Consider the following 21814-nt stretch of genomic DNA (forward strand, 5'->3'; position numbering starts at 1 on the left):
ACCGGAAGTCAGGGAGGCCCCGCCCCCGGAGCGGCCGGCCCCGCCCCCCGGGGGTGTCCGCGGCGCTGCCTGCCTGGGGGGCCTGGCGGGTCCTTCGCGCGGGCTTCCGGCGCGCTGCCTGAGCGCTCCTGCGGGCTGTTTCCGGTGTGGCGGCCGAGCCGTGGCTGAGTCGGGGAGACGGGGCGGCGGCGATCATGGCGGACGGCGGCTCGGAGCGGGCCGATGGGCGCATCGTCAAGATGGAGGTGGACTACAGTGCCACGGTGGACCAGCGGCTGCCCGAGTGCGAGAAGCTGGCCAAGGTGAGGGCGGGCCGGCGGGCGCCGGGGGCTGAGTCACGGCGCGGGCCGCCTAGGCCTCGGGGGCCCGGGGGGCATCGGGGGGCCGGGGGCTGGGGGCCGGGGGGGTGTCTGGGGGCCGGGGGTGTCTGGGGGCCGGGGGGTGTCTGGGGGCCGGGGGGTGTCTGGGGGCCGGGGGGATCTGGGGGGCCCGGGGGTATCTGGGGGGCCGGGGGGGATCTGGGGGCCGGGGGGGATCTGGGGGATCTGGGGGCCGGGGGTATCTGGGGGCCGGGGGGTATCTGGGGGCCGGGGGGATCTGGGGGCCGGGGGGGATCCGGGGGGCCCGGGGGGGATCCGGGGGGCCCGGGGGGGAGCCGGGGGGTATCCGGGGGGGCCGGGGGGATCTGGGGGCCGGGGGGGATCTGGGGGCCGCGGGGTATCTGGGGGTCGGGGGTATCTGGGGGTCGGGGGGCAGGGGGATTGGGAGCCGGGGGGTATCTGGGGGCCGGGGGTATCTGGGGGTCGGGGGGCAGGGGGGATCTGGGGGCCGGGGGGGATCTGGGGGTCGGGGGGATCTGGGGGGCCGGGGGGGATCTGGGGGCCGGGGGGAATCTGGGGGCCGGGGGGTATCTGGGGGTCGGGGGGCAGGGGGGATCTGGGGGCCGGGGGGATCTGGGGGCCGGGGGTGTCGGGGGGCCGGGGGGATCTGGGGGTCGGGGGGGATCTGGGGGTCGGGGGTATCTGGGGGTCGGGGGTATCTGGGTTCGGGGACTGGGGGCTGGGGGCCGGGGGGTATCTGGGCTCGGGGGGCACCGTGGTCGGGGTCTGAGGACATCGGGGGACTGAGGGTCGAGGGGACCCCGCGCGTCAGCGGGCTGGGGTCGCTGGGCCGCGGAGGATCTGGGGCAGGGAGGGCGGGGGGCTCCGGGGCGGGTCGCGCTGCGCCTCTGCCGCCTCCCCCCTGCCGGATAGGGGACCCAGGTCAGCTGGAGGTGCTCGGGCATGAAGCTGCCCTTCCCGGCGGGAGTGGGTCTGTCTGTCTGTCTGTCTGTCCGCCTGCCTGTCCGTCCTTGTCCGCCTCCGCCTGGACAGTGTTGGACGTTCACTTTGTGCATTATGTTTTCTTTATGGGGGGGGGGGCTGTGGTTTGCAGTCGGCGGTGGTCACAGCAGCTGGCGCACGTGTCACATTTCTGCGTGTTCCGCGAACGCTGCGCTCAGCCCCGCCAGGCCCTCCTCCCTCCCAGAGTCCTCGGCCTCCAGGCCTCGCTCTGCTTCGGGAGGCCCCTTCCGCTCTCGTTTCTCGGCGTCCGTCTGTCTGTGAGATGAGCCCGTCTTCATCCTGTCTCACTCGACAGGATTCCTTCAAGCTCCGTCCAAGGTGGGGTGAAGGAGGAGAGAGGTCACCCTTGTTGACAGCCGAGTCGCGTTCCGTTGTGTGTCTAGACCACAGCTGGGACACCTGGGCAGCTTCCAGGTTTGGGCTGTCGCGACTGTGCTGCTGTGGCGGCTTCCAGGAACGGCGGGGTCACGGGCCTGGCCTCAGAGCTTCCAGACTGCCCTCCGCGGCCTTGGGCCTGACATGCCCCACTCTGTTGCCCTTGTTATTGCTGCTGCTGTTGGATAGGACAGAGAGAAGTGAGAAGGGGGGCGGGGGGGGGGGGACAGACAGACACCTGCAGACCTGCTTCACCGCCTGACCCCCCCCCCCCAGCAGGTGGGGAGCGGGGGCTTGATCCAGGATCCTTAGGCCGGTCCTTGTGCACTTAACCCGCTGCGCTGCCGCCTGGCCTTGAGGCTTTAGTAAGACCACCAAGGCTCAACTTCAAACACTTTTAAAACTGTATTTATTTTATTGGTTAGAGACGGTCAGAAATTGTGAGGGGAGGGCTCATAGGAAGAGAGAGACACCTGCAGCCCTGCTTCACCACTGGTGAAGCTTCCCCTCTGCGGCGGGGAGGGGGGGGGCTGAGGTTTTGAACCTGTGCCCTAGTGTTCTGTAACGTGTGCTCGCCAGGCGCGCCACCACCCGACTTCTGGAACTGCCTTCTTACTAGTGGGGTAAGAAAAGGTTTTTCAGAGAAGCTCCTATTTGAGTTGGACCCTGAAGAATGCGTAAGACTGGGATAGGAGGGGGCTTTACTGGAGCTGGGACTCGAGACAGATTGGAACTCAATCGCAAAAACTAGGTCATGAGCATTAGTCCAGCGGCCTTTCTCTCACGTGACTAGAGCTCACTACAGCAACCCAGTAGTTGGCAGGTGGATAAAGTTCTGGACTCTGAAGCATGAGGGTCTGAGTTTGATCCTCGGCATTGCGTGGGCCAGACTGACGCTCTAATGTTTGTCTACCCTCCCACCTCATCATTAATTAATGATTTTTTTTTTCTTTTAAAGAAACTTACTGCCCAGGTATGTTGAAGTGTAATAAAACCAAGAGCAGGAGATATGCCAAGTAGTATTTCACATTTATTTCTCTGAAAGAAACCTTTTATTTTAAAGACTTATGTATTTTTGAGAGACCAGAGAGCACTGCTCAGCTTTGGCGTGTGATGTACTGGGGGTAAGTCTGGCACATGGGCTCGCAGGTGTGGCGGCGCTGTGCTCCAGCATGTTGAGCTATTCGCCCTCACCTGACATAGAGAAGGACTGATTTAGAGAGAAAGACCAGAGCCCTGCTTAGCTCTCGCTTATGGTGGTGCTGGGACTCAAACCTGGGACCTTGGAGCCTCAGGCATGAAAGTCTTTTGCGGGAGTTGGGCGGTAGCGCAGCGGGTTAAGCGCACGTGGCGCAAAGTGCAAGGACCGGCGTAAGGATCCCGGGTTCGAGCCCCCGGCTCCCCACCTGCAGGGGAGTCGCTTCACCGGCGGTGAAGCAGGTCTGCAGGTGTCTGTCTTTCTCTCCCCCTCTCTGTCTCCCCCTCCTCTCTCCATTTCTCTCTGTCCTGTCCAACAATGACGACATCAATAACAACAACAATAACAACTACAACAACAATGAAGAATAACAAGGGCAACAAAAAAGGAACATAAATAAATAAACAAAAATATTAAGAAAAAGAATGTCTTTTGCATATCTATTATGCTACCTCTCCAGCCCTTTAATACTCTCTTTAAAAAAAGAGTAGGGGCCAGACGGTGCACACCTGTTTGAGCGCACACATTACAGAGTGCGAGGACCCAGGTTGAAGCCCCTCTCCTCATTTGCAGGCGCCTCCCTGTTTTCTCTGTGTCTATCACTGTCCAAAATAAGTACATTAAAAATAGTCAACAAGACAGAGGAATTTAATGGAGCATTACAGAAAGCAACGGTTGAGAAAGATAGTAGGTAGGTTTGGAATTTATGTCTGAGTTTCTCTGGAGAAATGCCACCAGGGGCCGGCGAGATGGCGCTGTTGGGTAGTGCAGCTGCTCTGTCATGGGCGTGACCCGGATTTGAGGGACGCTTCAGAGCTGCAGTGTCTTCCTGTCTCTCTGGAAAAGCCCGTCTGGATTGGCGAAGTCCTAGTGATGACAAAGGGAATGAAAAAGCAGGGAGGGAGGAGGGAAGGAAGGAAGGAAACCCAACGCCTGCAGAGCCTGGCAGGTAGCTGTAGTGGCACTGACTGAGTGCTTGTGTATCTTTGGTCCCGACCCCAGCCCTCTGATAGATGCGACAGATGCTGCTTACAGACAAGAGGAGACTTGAGTGGAGTCACGCCTCCTACCCAGCCAGTAGAGCAGTGAAGTCAGGACGCACACCGAGCGGGCTGGATCTGGAGCTTGCTGGCATCCCCATGGACCAAGCAGCTGGCCAGCAATAACTGTTCCCCTCCAATTGATCTTGGTCCGTTAAGGAGGAAAGCCAAGTCTTGCCAACTCTTTGAATTTGAGGGAGAAGCCAGGCACATGGGGTATTCATGTTAAATGCCGCAAATTTGGAAATTGAACAGTAATCCAGTTTAAAATGCCATTTGAACCAATACTGTATAGAGCAAACAAAATATATCTATAGGACAGTCATTCCCAAACTACAGTGTAGCTATTGCAACAGTAGTGTGCATGAAGGGAGATTATTTAAAAGTAGGACACCCTCCCTTTTTACTGATTTATTTGTTTAATCAGATACAATGAGAGAGATACCAAGGCACTGCTCAGCTCTGGCTTCCAGTGGTGCTGGGGATTGAACCAGGGACTGCAGAGCATCAGGCATGAGAGTCTTCTCCATCACCATGTGATATCTCCTCACCCCACTCATTCAGCAGTCCGCCCTCTTTAGGTAGAGAGAACAGAGAGTGAAAGAGAGACCACAGCACGGAGGCTTCCTTCAGTCTGGTCGGGGCCAGGCTGAGCCTGGGTCATGCTCCGTAGCAGTGCAGTGCGCTGTCAAACCCGGCTGTTCTGCTGACTCTGCCTAGTCCTAAAGCTGGTGAAATTGTGTTACGTCGGCCCTTTGAGTCCAGCAGTTCTGACCAAGTACAATTCTGCTTCTGTGTTAACACTCTTTTGTGAATGCCAATAGCTAACGTTTATTTATTTATTTATGAGAAGGATGGGAGAGAAAGAACCAGACATCACTCTGGTCCACGTGCTGCCGGGGATTGAACTTGAGACCTCGTGCTTGAGAGTCTGTTGCCTTATCCACTGTGCTACCTCCTGGTCCACCCCTTTGTTTATTGGATAGAGACAGCTAGAAACTGAGAGGGAAGAGGAAGATAAGGAAGGAGAGAGAGAGACACCTGCAGCCCTGCTCACCTGTGAGACCAGGGCTGAAGTCTTAGTCCTGGCACTTTGTGCCATGCGTGCCCAACCAGGTGCGCCACCAGCCGCCCCAGTGGCTACTGTTCATTGCTGTGCAGGTTACATACAGGTTAGCTTTTGTGGTGTTGATGATGTCCAGACTGTGTTCTGGGCACATCTTCAAAGATTAATCCTTACACCAAACCAGCCTGTGTTACTATGCACATTTCACTATCCAACAATGACGACATCAGTAATAATAATAACTACTACAACAATAAAAAACAAGGGCAACAAAAGGGAAAATAAATTTAAATTTTTTTTATATTTATTTAATTTATTTATTCCCTTTTGTTGCCCTTGTTGTTTATCGTTGTTGTTATTATTGTTGTTGTTGTTCTTACTGTTGTTGAATAGGACAGAGAGGAATGGAGAGAGGAGGGGAAGACAGAGAGGGGGAGAGAAAGACAGACACCTGCAGACCTGCTTCACCGCCTGTGAAGCGACTCCCCTGCAGGTGGGGAGCTGGGGGCTCGAACCGGGATCCTTATGCCGGTCCTTGTGCTTTGTGCCACGTGCACTTAACCCGCTGCACTACAGCCGGACTCCCAAAAATAAATTTTTTTTTTTAAGACTGAATTCTTTTTTAAAAATATTTTATTTTATTTATTTATCCCTTTTGTTGCTCTTGTTTTTTTTTGTTTGTTTGTTTTGTTTTGTTTTTTGGTTATCACTGGGGCTTGGTGCCTGCACTACAAATCCACTGCTCCTGGAGGCCATTTTTTTGTTGTCTTTTGTTGTTATTATTATTGTTATTGTTGTCATTGCTGCCATTTTTGTTGGATAGGACAGAAAGAAATAGAGAGAGCCCTTGTTGTTTTATTGTTGTAGTTATTATTGTTGTTGTCGTCGTTGTTGGATAGGACAGAGAGAAATGGAGAGAGGAGGGGAAGACAGAGGGGGAGAGAAAGACAGACACCTGCAGACCTGCTTCACCGCCTGGGAAGCGACTCCCCTGCAGGTGGGGAGCCGGGGTTTGAACCGGGATCCTTATGCCCGTCCTTGTGCTTTGCACCACCTGCGCTTAACCCGCTGTGCTACAGCCCGACTCCCAATAAATATTTTTTTTTAAATAAAATAAGAATTAAGTAATGTTGGTCCGGGAGGTGGCGCAGTGATAAAACTTTGGACTCTCAAGCATGAGGTTCTGAGTTTGATCCCTGGCAGCACATGTGCCAGAGTGATGTCTGGTTCTTTCTCTCTCCTCCTATCGTCCTCATTAATAAATAAATAAAATCTTTAAAAAATAAAATAAGAATTAAGTCGTGAAAACTGGTTGAATCGGCACTGAATTCCAACTGCTTATGGTGGTAGTTGTTTTTATTCCCTCGCCTGCCAGGGGATAACTTCACCGGCGGTGAAGCCTGCACCAGGTGTCTGTCTTTCTCTCCCTCTCTCTATCTCTTCATCCTCTCACAATTTTTCTCATCCTATCTAATAAAAAAAAAGTTGGAGGGTCGGGTGGTAGCACACCGGGTTAAGCACACATAAGTGAAGCACGAGGGTCCTGGTCGAGCCCCCGGCTGCCCACCCTCAGGGGGTCGCTTAATCAGCGGTGAAGCAGGTCTGCAGGTGTCTGTCTTTCTCTCTCTCTCACTGCCTTCCCTCCTCTCTCCATTTCTCTGTCCTATCCGACAGCAACAGCAATAACAATAACAATGGGGAAAATGGCCTCCAGGAGCAGTGGATTCTAGTGCAGGCACGAGCCCCAGTGACAACCCTGGAGGCCAACAAAAAGAAAAATAGAAAAAAAGGACAAAGGAAAACCTGGCTTCTAGGAGTGGCGAGTTTGCAGCGCCGGGCCCGGACCTCGGTGATAACCCTGGAGGCTGTTGACTTCCCCCCCTTTTCTGTATCAGAAACATCTCATTCAGATTGTTGTTGTTGTTTTAATTTTTTGAAATATTTTATTTATTCCCTTTTGTTGTCCTTGTTGTTTTATTGTTGTAGTGATTATTGTTATTGATGTCGTCATTGTTGGATAGGACAGAGAGAAATGGAGAGAGGACAGGAAGACAGAGGGGGGGGAGAAAGACAGACCCCTGCAGACCTGCTTCACCGCCTGTGAAGCGACTCCCCTGCAGGTGGGGAGCCGGGGGCTCGAACCGGGATCCTTACTCCGGTCCTTGTGCTTTGCGCCAGGGGCGCTCAACCCGCTGTGCCACCGCCCGCCCCCCTAGGCTGTTTATTTTTATGTTGGTGTTTTCACTGTTCACTTTTGTCTTTTTTTTTTTTTTTTTTTAGGAAGGAAGACTTCAAGAAGTCATTGAGACACTTCTCTCCTTGGAAAAACAGACCCGCACTGTGAGCACATTGCTTTAAGATTTAAATTACCATTCATTTCATTAACTTCCCTTTTTTGGTCAAGAAATACACATTTATTTAGAAAAGGTACTTGCTGATGACAGAATGTGAACTTGATCTTTGGAAATGAGAAAAAGTCTGACTTGGGCTTCACAGGTCGAAATGCACTAGTTAAGGAAAGGGAAAGGGGGGGCCGGGTGGTGGTGGCACAGTGGGTTAAGCACACATATTACAAAGCGCAAGGACCTGTGCAAAGATCCTGGTTCGAGCCCCGGCTTCCCACCTACAGGGGAGTTGCTTTACAGGCGGTGAAGCAGGTCTGCAGGTGTCTGTCTCTCTCTTCCCCCTCTCTGTCTTCCCCTCCTCTCTCAGTTTCTCTCTGTTCTATCCAAAAAAAAAAAGATAAAACTGGCCACAGGAACAGTGGATTCCTAGTGCAGGCACTGAACCCCTTCCCTGATAACCCTGGAAGCAGAAGGGAAAGGGTACAGACCGAGGGCTTGAGCAGAAGACTTGAAGAGCTAGTTTTCTCTGAGAAGGGAAGGGCCCGCTGAAGTAAGCCTACCCCCCATTAACTTCCACACATCCCTCCTTCCAGGCATCTGATATGGTGTCCACATCCCGCATCTTAGTTGCAGTGGTGAAGATGTGCTATGAAGCTAAAGACTGGGATCTGCTTAATGAAAATATTATGCTTTTGTCAAAAAGACGGAGTCAGTTAAAGCAGGTGAGTTCATGACTATTCAAAAAACTGAACTCTGGTTTGTTGCACCAAAGCATGGGACTGAGGGAGGGGGCTTTCAGTCTAGCCGTGATGGCGCATGAGAGCGTTTCACAGAAAACAGTTTGGGGGCTTGGTGGTGGCACAGCAAGTTAAGCACACATGGCACGAAGCACAAGGACCGGCATGAGGATCTGGGATTGAGCCCCCCGGCTCCCCACCTGCAGGGGAGTCGCTTCACAGGCGGTGAAGCAGGTCTGCAGGTGTCTGTCTTTCTCTCCCCCTCTCTGTGTTTCCCTCTTCCCTCGATTTCTCTGTCTTATCCAACAACAATGATGAACAAGGGCAACAAAAGGGAAAAAGTGTCCGAGTTTAAATAAGAACTCTGAGGAATCAAGTCTGCAGATCTGTTGTTTAGAAACGGCGCTGTAGGTCGCCTGGATGCTGTGCCTGTCTGACCACCATGCCTGCGGTTCAGGTGGGGCCTGGCTCACTGCAGGCCACAGAGGAGTCTGCTGCAGTATCTTCCCTGTCTCTGTGTTTCTGTAAGACAGGTGAGAAGTTGTCTGTCTGCTTTTCCTTCCTTGTCGTCATAACCACTGTAGAACTCTGCTTTTCTCATGCTACCTTTTTCTTTCTCTTTAGTCTCCTGCCACTTCTTTCTTGCTTTTCTATTTTACTGTCAAAAAAATACTAGCTAACAAAGACATGCCTCCTCCACCTTCTGTCTGTGGAGTCAGTTCATCAGTCTTGGGGAAGAGCAGTAAGGTCTGTGCCCGAGATCCTCCTAGCCTCTTGACTTGTTACTGGGTACTTAGAACTCACTGGTCACTAGGGAGAGGTTGGTACTCTGCTGTAGGGACTTGAGTGTCTAGAGTTAATTGGGAAGACCCAACTTGACCAGAGTACTTCATCAGTGAAGCACTACCGAGGGGAGTCACGAGGGATGAACCTTATACATGGTCGGTGTTTATTACTTTAGGCTGTTGCAAAAATGGTTCAACAGTGCTGCGTTTACGTTGAGGAAATCACAGACCTTGCAGTCAAACTTCGTTTAATTGATACTCTGCGGATGGTTACAGAAGGAAAGGTGAGTTTTATAGCAGTGTAACTCCCAGTGCTAAGTGTCTGTATTAACGAGTATTTCTCTGTACGGATGTCATATGTAAGAACGCATGGTTTTGCTTGATTGGATAAGGGACCGCAGCACCAAAGCTTCCTTCGCTGCGGTGGGGGCCGGAATTGAACCTGGGTCGCACACAGCCCGAGTGAGTGGTCTTGCCAGCCCAGTGCACATGGATTCTCAAGACAAAAAAGTCATTGACTTAGTTCAGCCAGTACCTTGCACATTTAGTATTTGCCCATATGCAGGTGAGTTGTGTGCGTGTGTGTGTTCGGTATCGGGGAGAGGGAGACTCCTACAACACTGCTTCACCACTCGAGAAGCTTTCTCCCTGCAGGTGGGAACCGGAGCTTCGGACGTGGACCCTTGTGCTCAGTAATGTGTGATTTTTCCAAATCAGCCTATTAGAAGAGAAGGGTGTAGAAATAGTTTCTGTGCGGTGTCCAGACACCGTGCTTTCAGTCTCCTTTAGCTCAGAGCGCTCTGGGAAATCTAGTCTAGTCTAGTCTAGTTTAGTTTACCAGAGTACTGCTTAGCTCTGTTTCTGGGAGTGTGGGGGAATTGAGCCAAAGACTTCAGAACCTCACGCATGAAAGTCTTTCATAACCACTATGCTGCCTCCCCCACCTGAAATCTAGCTTGTTAAGAGTAAGTAGGGAGGGCCAGGCAGTGGCGCACCTAGTTAAGCGCTCACATTACAGAGCACAAGGAGCCAGGTTCAAGCCCCTGGTCCCCATCTGCACAGGAAGCTTCATGAGTGGTGAAGCAGGGCTACAGGTGTCTCTCTGTCTCTCTCCCTCTCTATCTCCCCCCTCTTGATTTCTCTCTGTCTCTATCCAATAAATAAAATAAAATAAAATAAAAAGTTTAAAAATTGTCTTTAAAAGAGTAAGTAGAACAGGTTGATCATACGTGTCACCACACACAGGGACCTGGGCTCAGGCCCTCAGTCTCCCCTGTGGGAGGAGAAGTTTCACACCTGGTGAATAATGCTGCAGGTGTCTGTCTCTCTCCCTCTTTATTTCCCCCTTTCCTCTCAATTTCTCTTTGTGTCTATTCAAGTAATAATAATTAAAAGAGAAAAAATGGGGAGTTGGGTGTTAGCGCAGCGGGCTAAGCCACGTGGCACAAAGCGCAAGGACCGGAGTAAGGATCCCGGTTCGAGCCCCCGGCTCCCCACCAGCAGGGCAGTCGCTTCACAGGCGGTGAAGCAGGTCTGCAGGTGTCTGTCTTTCTCTCCCCCCTCTGTCTTCCCCTCCTCTCTCCATTTCTCTGTCCTATCCAGCAACAACGACAGCAATAACAACAATAATAACTATAACAATAAAACAACTAGGGCAACAAAAGGGAATAAATACTTTTTTTAAAAAAATGATGGCTACCAGGAGCAGTGGGTTCATTATGCAGGCACCAGTCTCCAGCAATAACCCTGGTGACAATTTTTAAAAAAGGTAAATAGAAATTCTGTAGGACCAGTGGTAGGGGGAATATAGAGAGACAGCAAAGGAAGAAACACATGGCACATTAGGAACCTGGGTGACTTGTTAATATTGGAGACCAACGATTTGGGGATGAAGTGGGGGGGAGGTTGCAGGGCTAAAGCAGAGGGGTGGGGAAAGCCTAAGCAGGTGGACTAGTTCTGTTGAAATCGTGAGTCTCTGAGATTACTTAGAGCTTTAAAAATGTCAGCAGTAGCATTAACACTTAGCAAGGTTAGATATTTTTTATAGCAGTCTTGTGTTTAAAGATAAGTCAAAATTAGTATTGATTGAAATGTAGGTCCTAGTTTGTCTATGTTCTTCGTAAAGTGTTATTGTTATTATTTATTTTGCCTCCAGGGTTATTGGAGCTCAGTGCCAGCACTACAAGTTCACCGCTCCTGGCGGCCATTCCCCCCCACCCCCATTTTATTTGATAGGACAGAGAGAAATTTGAGAGGGGAGCAGATAGATAGAGAGGGAGAGACACCTGCAGATGGGAGCAGGGATTTGAACCCCAGTCCTTGCACATAGTACTAAGTGCGCTTAACTACAGGCGTGCCCCCTCCCATAGTTCTTTTAAAAGCACTCTGCATTCAGTATGTCATTTATGTAGCTTATGGTCTTGTTATTTGTTGACTTTAATGACCTCACTTTTAGTTCTCAAAGCGAATTTGCAAAGTGAGTTACATTTATAAGAGAGACACTTTAAAATGAGGTGACTAAAATGTAGGGACCTAGTACATGGAGCAGAAAGCACGCAGTAGTTGCAAGGTAGTCTGATACTATTTAGATCTAATGTGAAAATAGTTTCGTTCTGTCTTTCGAATTTTTAACACACTTCTGTCGGAATTTTCATAATAAGAATTTTTTGTTTTTATAGATTTATGTTGAAATTGAGCGTGCTCGACTGACTAAAACGTTGGCAACTATAAAAGAGCAAAATGGTGACGTCAAAGAGGCGGCTTCAATTTTACAAGAGTTACAGGTGAAACGTCATATTTTAAATGTTTCTTTTTCTGAAACACTTTTTTAAGAAGACGCTTCATAACATGGAAAATTATTTGCCCACGTTCTAGGAATGAACTGGTGGTTTTCACAACTCAAATGAGTCTAACTGTAAAAGCATTATGGGGAGTGAGCAGTCTTAAAAACTTACATGATATATTTGATTTTCTTTCTTTTTAAGATTTATTTAAAGAAAGAGAGACTCTTATGTGATCCCAGGGGTTGAAACTAGAGTCTTACACATGCAGGTTCTGTGCTCTACCCCTTGAACTGGCTACTGCATTTCACAGCTCCGGTGATGGGAGAATAGATTGTTGGTCTTCAGAAGTCATGATTGAAGGGAGCATCACTATAAAGAGCTGAGAGTTTGAAGCTCATACAATTGCTTCATGCCTTCGTTACGATAGCATTTACACACAGTTCTACATGTTCTGAAATTTTGTACCAAAATTTGAAACTATAGCAAAAAAAAAAAACTTTTAAAAACTTTGCTTTCCAGAGCACTGCTCAGCTTTGCCTTACGGTGGTGCGGGGCATTGAACCTGGGACCTTGGATGCTCAGGCATGAGAGGGTTTTTTTTCATGACCTGTAGCATATAATAATTTTTCAACTGAAATTTTCCGGAGGAGACTTAACTTTTCATGTCATGAGTATTCTTCCTATATGTGTGACTAGGCCTAGGAGGTGGTGCAGTGGAGAAGGTAGTGGGCTTTCAGACACGTGGCTCCAGGTTCAGTCTTTGGTATCGCACATTCCAGAATGATGCTTTGGCGCTCTCCCATCCCGTCTCGACCCATTCCACCCACCCCACTCCTTAATAAGTCAGTCTTAAAAAATGGCTGCTCAGGAGTCTGGCGGTAGCGCAGTGGGTTAAGCGCACGTGGCGTGAAGCGCAAGGACCAAGGTAAGGATCCCGGTTCGAGCCCCCAGCTCCCCACTTGCAGGGGAGTCGCTTCACAGGTGGTGAAGCAGATCTGCAGGTGTCTTTCTTTCCCCCTCTATGTCTTCCCCATCTCTATCCATTTCTCTCTGTCCTATCCAACAATAACAACATCAATAACCACAACAATGTTAAACAACAGGGGCAACAAAAGGGAAAGTAAATACTTTTAAAAATGGCTGCTTTGCCTACAGTATGGTCCCTCCCACATGTGACTGCACTGTCAGTAGTGAGTGTTACTTTTGACAAGGATGTTTTAATGTCAGATTTTACTGCAGCTGTGAAACTGTCAGATAATGGTTGTTTGGTGACCTCACTAGGTGGAAACCTATGGGTCGATGGAAAAGAAGGAGCGAGTGGAGTTTATTCTGGAGCAGATGCGGCTCTGCCTAGCTGTGAAGGATCACATCCGCACGCAGATCATCAGCAAGAAAGTCAACACCAAGTTTTTCCAGGAAGAAAACACAGAGGTGAGCAGATCTCTTCATACAAGTGTAGGTGTGTTGGGGCTGGAGGAGCTCATAACTTGATTTTAACTCTGTCAACCGTTTCTTTCCTTCTCAGAAATTAAAATTGAAATACTACAATTTAATGATTCAGTTAGATCAACATGAGGGGTCCTATTTGTCTATTTGTAAGCACTACAGAGCAATATATGACACTCCCTGTATACAGGCAGAAAGTGAAAAGTGGCAGCAGGTAAGATGTTATGTTACTGGACACCGATTTATTTGGAAGAATTTGCATTTTAAAATAATTTAAATGTAATGATCTGTAATTGGTTCTGTTTTCTATTTGCTGTATTGAAAATTCAGTTTATTCTTATCTCTTGAATCTAATTTGTGCTTATAAGTCCTAAATAGAATACTAATATGCCCTTATTAAATACTACAGAAAGATACTGTGGATAGGACAGCCTGCTAAGAGTTCTTCCCCTTACACTTGAAAATCGTATGAAAAAATAATTTATGTATATTATATAATTATATATTTATATAAATATATGTGTTTATATATAAGTAATTATCTGTGACTTCAGTTTCTTGCCAACATTCATTTTATCTCTAATGTGTTTGTTATACAACTCTTCTAGGCTCTGAAAAGTGTTGTCCTCTATGTTATCTTGGCTCCTTTTGACAATGAACAGTCAGATTTGGTTTGCCGAATTAGTAGTGACAAGAAATTAGAAGAAATTCCTAAATACAAGTAAGTACTTTTATAATTAGTATAGTTTACCACAGTAAAAACATTTTGGAAAATAAAGTTTATACTACTGGTTGCTGATAAATTGCCATAGAGTGCAGGGGTAAATAGCATAATGGTTATGCAAAGAGACTCATGCTTGAGGTTACAAAGTCCCAGGTTCAATCCCCCACACCACCATAAGCCAGAGTTGAGCAAAAATAAAATAAAATAAATTGCTATAGAGAATTGGAGGAAGAAGGGGGGTTAGTTGGTCCCGTGGCACAGGAATTTTGTGGTGGATGTAGCGAGTTGTAGAAGCAAGTATGTGTGTCGGTGTGTCGCTGCATCTCTAAAACCTTACAATAGGGGCTAGCATAACGGTTATGCAGAAAGACCTGGATGCCTGAGGTACCAGATGTCCCAGGTACAACCCCCAGCACTACCCTATGCCAGAGCTCTGGTAAAATTAATAAAAATAACATTTAAAATAAAAAACTTACAATGTTGGGAGTCAGACGGTAGCGCAGCGGGTTAAGTGCACGTGGCGCACAGTGCAAGGACCAGTGTAAGGATCCTGGTTCAAGCCCCCGGCTCCATGCGTGCAGAGGGGTCACTTTACAGGCGGTGAGGCAGGTCTGCTGGTGTCTTGTCTTTCTCTCCCCCTCTCTGTCTTTCCCTCCTCTTTCGATTTCTCTGTCCTATCCAACAACGACGACAGCAGTAACAACAACAATTAACAAGGGCAACAAAAGAGGGGACAAAATAGCCTCCAGGAGCAGTGGATTCGTAGTGCAGGCACCAAACCCCAGCAATAACCCTGGAAGCAAAAAAAAAAAAAAAAAGTTACTAAAAAACTTTAATGTTAATCAGTAGTCATTAAATCAGTAAATAAAACTAGAATGGTGACATGTTTTTTTAGCACTAATAGATATTAACATGAGATTATGACATCTTTCCAAATTGTTTATAAACAAGTGGGGTTTTTTTGTTTGTTTCAAATTCACATTAGTAGCTTTTGGCTAATTAACAATTTGGTTGTTTTTTTTGTTTGTTTGTTTGTTTTTTTTTTACCAGAACACTGCTCAGCTCTGGCTTATGCTGGTGCAGGGTATTGAACCTGGGACTTTGGAGCCTCAGGCATGAGAGTCTCTTTACATAACCATTATGCTTTCTACTCTGTGCCAGTTTGGTTAAGTTTTGTCATTACATTGATAATTTGTGATTTTCAGAAATATGTACATCTCAAACTCATTATTGTGTTTAAATACTAAACACAATTCCAGTATGCTCTTATAAAATACTATAGAAAGATATTATAAGTAGAATAACCTCTATTTTTTAATAATTATTATTCATTTATTTATTTTGCCACCAAGGTTATAGCTGGCGCTGATGCCAGCAATATAAATCCACCATTCCCAAGAATTTTTTAGTTTTTGTTTTTAATAGGATGGGGAGAAATTGAGAGGAGAGGGAGAGGACACCCATAGACCTGCTTCCCCTGGGTCCTGGGGCAACAGCTTCTGTTCTTTGATAAAAGAGCACATGGGGGGGGGGGGGTTGGTTCTTTGTTTTACAGTTATTTCAAAGTCTGCAAAGTACAGTGATACCGTTTAGTGCAGGATGTGAAGCAGGGAAACGCTCTGCTCAGGATTACTATGCGGAAAAGGTTAGTGAAATAAGGAGTTAGGTGTTATTTTGCTCCACAGGATAACAGTGGATAATAAGTCTTTGTTGATATGTGATTTTTTGATGTTGTATTAGATGATGATTTTTACAGATTTGTAGTATTAAGTTTTCTACAATTTGCAGAGATCTCTTAAAACTTTTTACCACAATGGAGTTGATGCGCTGGTCCACACTTGTTGAAGACTACGGAATGGAATTAAGGAAAGGTTCACTAGAGAGTCCTGCAACTGATGTCTTTGGTTATACAGAGGATGGCGAAAAAAGGTGGCAAGACTTGAAGAACAGAGTCGTTGAACATGTAAGGTTCGGGCGTGGTTAGGATGGCAGCTGAGAAATGAACTCTGCCACCTGACTGTAAACTGTTCTGTATGGGGGGCCTGGGAGATGGCCCACCCAGTGGAGAACACACTTTCTGATTCTTGAGGAACTGAGTTGCAGCCCCGGGCTCAAACACAGGGGAGCATCTGTATGGGGAAACTTCGTGATGGGTGGAACAGGGTTGTGGCATCTTTCTCTCCCTTTCTATCTCTGGCTCACCTGGCTAGGTGCGCACATTATAGTGCACAAGGACCCAGGTTCAAGCCACATGTCCCCACCTGCAGGGGGAAAGTTTCTTAAGTGGTGAAGCAGGTATACAGGTGTCTCTCTTTTCCTATTTATTTCCCCTCTCATTTCCTATCCAGTAATAAATAAAAGCTTTGTGCATGGTGCAAAGCACAAAGACCAGTGTAAGGATCCAGGTTCAAGCCCCCGGCTCCCCACCTACAGGGGGGTCACTTCAGCAGCAGTGAAGCAGGTCTGCAGGTGTCTGTCTTTCTCTCCCATCCAAGTACTAACCAGGCCCGACACCCCCTCTCTGTCTTCCCCTCCTATCTCCATTTCTCTCTGTCCTATACAATAACAACAATAATAATAACCACAGCAATGATAAAACAAGGTCAACAAAAGGGGAAAAAATAGCCTCCAGAAGCAGTGGGTTCATGGTGCAGGCACAGAGCCCCAGCAATAACCCTGGAGGCAAAATAAATAATTAAAAGTCTTTGAAAAATTTATATTATCTTTATTTTTTGGATGGAGACAGCCAGAAATCAAAGAGGGAAGGGGTAATAGGGAGACACCTGCAACCCTGCTTCACCACTCAAAGCTTTTCCCCTACAGGTGGGGACCGAAGGCTCGAACCTGGGTCCTTACACATTGTAATATGCTCAACTAGGTGCGCCACCACCATAAATAAAAATCTTTAAACCAACCTTTTATCCACTCAAAGCTTTTCCCCTACAGGTGGGGACCAAAGGCTCAAACCTGGGTCCTTACACATTGTAATATGCTCAACTAGGTGCGCCACCACCATAAATAAAAATCTTTAAACCAACCTTTTATCGAGGAGCAGCAGAGATGTGCAAACACATAAGCAACAGTGATAGCCAAGCTGATACATTTTAACTACAAGCTTGATGATCCAAATGCTTCCCTCCCCTCCTTTCTTGTTTTCCTTTATTTGATAGAACAGAGAGAAATTGAGAGAGATAGGGAGGCATAGAGGGGGAGAGGCAGAGAGACACCTGTAGTGCTTGGAAGCTTCCCCACTGCAGGTAGTAATCTGGGGCTTGAACCCAGGTCTCTGCACATGGTTATGCGCTCTGAAGGTTTGTGAAGCATCCGTTTAACTTAAAACTAACGCAGAGAAGTTCACCCACGAGCGCATCTGCTTTGTCACCCACATGACTTAGATTCAAGCCTGACCGCTACCTCACTAGAGAGAGGAAGCTCTGGTGTCATGGTGTCTCTGGGGTCTCTCTCTCTCTCTCTCTCTCTCTCTCTCTCTCTCACCAGAGCCCTGTTCAGCTCTGGTTTATGATGGTACAGGGGATTGAACTGGGGACTTTGGAGCCTCAGACATGAGAGTCTCTGTGTAACCATAGTGCTGTCTACTTCTGTGCATGTCTCTCTCTCTCTCTCTCTCTCTCCTTCCCCACCCTCTCTCCACCTTTCTTCTCCTTCTCTCTCTTTCTTTCTTTTTTTTAATTTATCTGTTGGATAGAGACAGAAATTGAGAGGGAAGGGGGTGATAGGGAGAGAGACAGAGAGACACCTGCAGCCCTGCTTCACTAGAGAAGCTTTCCCCCTGCAGGTGGGGACCAGGGGTTCGAACCTGGGTCCTTACGCACTGTAACCTGTGCTCAACCAGGTGCGCCACCACCTGGCCCCCCCTTTTCTTTCTTTAAAGGCTCATTTGCTTAATAATGAGAAAGAACTGGTCAGCGCAGTGGGTTAAAAGTGCATGTGGCGCAAAGCGCAGGGACCGGCGTGAGGACTCTGGTTCGAGCCCCTGGCTCCCCACCTGCAGGGGAGTCGCTTCCCAGGCAGTGAAGCAGGTCTGCAGGTGTCTGTCTTTCTCTCCCCCTCTCTGTCTTCCCCTCCTCTCTCCATTTCTCTCTGTCCTGTCCAACAACGACGACATCAATGACCACAATAAAAAACAAGGGCAACAAAAGGGAATCAATGAATAAATAAATAAAATATTTTAAAATAATGAGAAAGAACCAGAGTATCAATTGGGCCTCACGCTTAAGAGTCCAGCACTTACTTGACCCGCTGCGCCACCGCCCGGCCGTATGTCTTTTTCTTTCTAGCTGAAAAAGTTGGCGTGGAAAGCAGGGAGCCCCCGCAACAGTGCATATATGTATATATATTCAAACATCAAAACCCAGATGTGCAGATCTGTTCCTTAAGTTTAGAGTCAACTTTACTGGTGAACTAGAAAAGGAGAACTGTAAATAAATAAATTTATATTTATATTTATTTTTCCCTTTTTGTTGCCCTTGTTGTTTTCTATTGTTGTAGTTATTGTTGTTGTTGTTGTTGTTGGATAGGACAGAGAGAAATGGAGAGAGGAGGGGAAGACAGAGAGGGGGAGAGAAAGACAGACACCTGCAGACCTGCTTCACCGCTTGTGAAGTGACCCCCCTGCCGGTGGGGAGCCGGGGGCTCGAACTGGGATCCTTATTGCCATTCCTTGCGTTTTGCACCACCTGCGCTTAGCCCGCTGCTACCACCTGACTCCCAATTCTGCTATTTTAACCAGACACTGTTTGAATGTGAAAAGAAGTGTGTCTCTTAACCTTACTGACAACTGTTGTGTGTTTTCCCTGCCTCTGTCCTCTCCAGAATATCAGGATAATGGCCAAGTATTATACCAGGATAACAATGAAGAGAATGGCTCAACTTTTGGACCTGTCTGTTGATGTAAGTGGCAAACACTGTATGAGCCATTTGTAGTCATTCATTTTAATTATCAATCTGGTGAGAACATTTTACATTTTGGTGGTAGAAATTTTTCACTTAAGTGTTTAGTTTACACTAATAAAATGCAAAGTATATGCTTCTGTAATATGTTTAGGTTCTCAGAAACAAACTGCAGAAGTAAAAGGTTGGAGACATGACTACAGCCCCAGAACATGCATTGTACTCAGATTTGGGTTTTGTATTTGACAGAAAAAGTTAATTCAGTGAAGTGGTGTGCATTTCTGTTTAGTGACCAAAAAGTCATTTCTGTCACTAGAAGTTGTGACAGTTTATATGGAAAGAAATATAAAGATTAGGATTAGAACATTTGACCTGGGGCCGGGCAGTGGCACACCTGGTTAAGCACACACACTACAGGGCGCAAGGACCCAGGTTTGAGACCCTGGTCCCTACCTGCAGGGGGAGAGCTTCACGAGCAGTGAAACAGGTCTGCAAGTGTCTCTCTGCCTCTCTCCCTCTCCCCTACCCCTCTCGATCTGTGGCTATCTCTAGCCAATAAATAAAGATAATTAATTTTTTTTAAGATTTTATTTATTTATGAGAAAGGTAGAAAGAGAGAGAAGGAACCAGACATCACTCTGGCACATGTGCTGCCGGGAATCGAACTCAGGACCTCATGCTTGTGAGTCCAAAGCTTTATCACTGCACCACCTCCCAGACCATGAAAATAAAAATTTTTTAAAAAGAAAAAGTGACCCTTTAATAGGGTGCCAGAAGCCTTAGAAGAAAAAGCCTTCTTGACTGTCCAGTTGCTAAGTGGCGGACCATCTGCTTTAGCCTGCACCTCTGGACACAGGCTAACCGAGCAGTGCTGCCTCCAGAGAACAGTGTGAGTGTCAGGCAGGCGCAGGCCCAGCCTAGACAGGGAACAGATCTGAATATAGGACATTGCTAGTACAGAAAGTTAGCAGTTAGACCCCTTGTCGCGCACCTGGTTGAGTGCACAAGGACGCAGGTTCAAGCCCCTGGCCCCCACCTGCAGGGCGAAGTTTTGCAAGTGGTGAAGCAGGGCTGCAGGTGTCTCTGACTCCCTCTCTATCTTGATTTCTAGCTGTCTCTATCCAATGAATAAAGACAATGCAATTTTTTTTTTTTTTTTTTTTGAGAAAGACACCTTCAGACCTGCTTCATGGCTCATGAAGTGTCCCCCTGCAGGTGGGGAGTGGGTGCTTAAACCTTGGCCCTTGCATGGTCCTTGTGCATAGTAATGCCCATGCTTAACTGGGGGCACCACTGTCTGGCACCCATGAATGAATATCTTTTTATTTATTTTTTTATTTTATTATTTTTTTTATTTAAGAAAGGATTAATTAACAAAACCATAGGGTAGGAGGGGTACAACTCCACACAATTCCCACCGCCCAATCTCCATATCCCACCCCCTCCCCTGATAGCTTTCCTATTCTCTATCCCTCTGGGAGCATGGACCCAGGGTCATTGAGGGTTGCAGAAGGTGGAAGGTCTGGCTTCTGTAATTGCTTCCCCGCTGAACATGGGCGTTGACTGGTCGGTCCATACTCCCAGTATGCCTCTCTCTTTCCCTAGTAGGGTGGGGCTCTGGTGAAGCTGAGCTCCAGGACACATTGGTGGTGTCTTCAATCCAGGGAAGTCTGGCCGGCATCCTGATGGCATCTGGAACCTGGTGACTGAAAAGAGAGTTAACATACAAAGCCAAACAAATTATTGAGCAATCCTGGGCCCAAAGCTTGGAATAGTGGAGAGGAAGTGTTAGGGAGGTACTCACGACAATGCAAATTTTTAAAAGGAAAAGAAACTAGTTGCTTACTCTTAATGACTTTTTTTTTTGGCCTCCAGGGTTATTGTTGGGGCTCGGTGCCTGCACCATGAATCCAGTGCTCCTGGAGGCTAGTTTTTCCCTTTTGTTGCCCTTGTTGTTTTATCGTTGTTGTGGTTATTGTTATTATTGTTGCTACTGATGTCGTTCTTGGATAGGAAAGAGAGAAATGGAGAGAGGAGGGGGAGAGAAAGACAAGATGCCTGCAGACCCGCTTCATCGCCCTTGAAACGACTCCCCTGCAGGTGGGGGACTCTTAATGACTTTTAGCCTAATGTACTCCTGGATGAAGAAATTCGGAAGTCTTCTTCATTATCTGTGATTGTCCTGTTTGTTTGTTTAACCGGAGCACTGCTCTGCTCTGGCTTACGGGGCATTAAACCTGAGGCTTCACCGTCTCTGGCATGAGGATCTCTTTGGATGACCATTATGCCATCCCCCACCCTGATTATTCCGTCTTAATGTAATTTGTCTTTTTCTTTCAGGAATCAGAAGCTTTCTTGTCAAATCTAGTGGTTAACAAGACCATCTTTGCTAAAGTGGACAGGTTGGCAGGAGTCATCAACTTCCAGAGACCTAAGGACCCTAATAATTTATTAAATGACTGGTCTCAGAAACTGAACTCCTTGATGTCTCTGGTCAACAAAAGCACACACCTCATAGCCAAAGAAGAGATGACACACAATCTGCAGTGAGGGCTTCGGGCCTGCGGTGCTTTTACAAGAGTTAAAATTGGGAGAGACTCTGAATGGCGTCTGTGTCTGGCCTTTGATTGCTTTGATTTTTCCTATTCTCAGCTTCTTACCTAACATTTAGAAGATAGTGACTAAGTTTGAGATGCCCCTTTGACCTTTCAGCCCCATGATTTGATCGTTACCTGCATTTTCAGTTGATTTCAAAAAAATACGACACATTTCTGTTATCTGAGTCCTCAGTGTGTCCCAGCTGACCCAAATACATTTTTTGTCATTTGAAACCTTTCTGTTAGTCCTTGTTTTCATTCAGCTAACAACCATAATAATAAAAGCAGTGTTTGCATGTTTATTTTCTATGGTGACCTGTGTTCTGAACTTTTTGTGGGGTAGTGACTGAGCAGTGTTTCCTAATAAAATTAATTGTAATGTTATCAGTTATTTAGCAGAATTTAAAAGCAGCATTGGGTGGTGGGGTGGTGCACCTGGTGGAGCACACACATTACCGTGCGTC

The 21814-nt window shown here is 47.5% G+C and overlaps 1 protein-coding gene across 2 annotated transcripts; it reads left to right on the plus strand.

The window, feature by feature from the left end:
• Positions 1-151: 151 nt before the first annotated feature.
• PSMD12 (proteasome 26S subunit, non-ATPase 12) lies at positions 152-21657 on the plus strand. 2 transcript variants are annotated; one of them, XM_007524250.3, is made up of 11 exons: positions 152-302; positions 7303-7362; positions 7961-8089; positions 9066-9173; positions 11568-11672; positions 12954-13103; positions 13198-13332; positions 13727-13839; positions 15631-15805; positions 18676-18753; positions 21094-21657. In XM_007524250.3, exons 1-11 carry the CDS (start codon positions 195-197, stop codon positions 21301-21303), a joined length of 1371 nt encoding a protein of 456 aa, XP_007524312.1. In that variant the 5' UTR covers positions 152-194; the 3' UTR covers positions 21304-21657. The 2 variants fall into 2 exon arrangements, with proteins under 2 accessions (XP_007524312.1, XP_060058610.1); XM_060202627.1 differs by lacking the exon at positions 9066-9173.
• The last annotated feature ends 157 nt before the right edge of the window (positions 21658-21814 follow it).

The sequence above is a fragment of the Erinaceus europaeus genome, chromosome 12 (genome assembly GCF_950295315.1).
Source record: "Erinaceus europaeus chromosome 12, mEriEur2.1, whole genome shotgun sequence".
NCBI lineage: Eukaryota > Metazoa > Chordata > Mammalia > Eulipotyphla > Erinaceidae > Erinaceus > Erinaceus europaeus.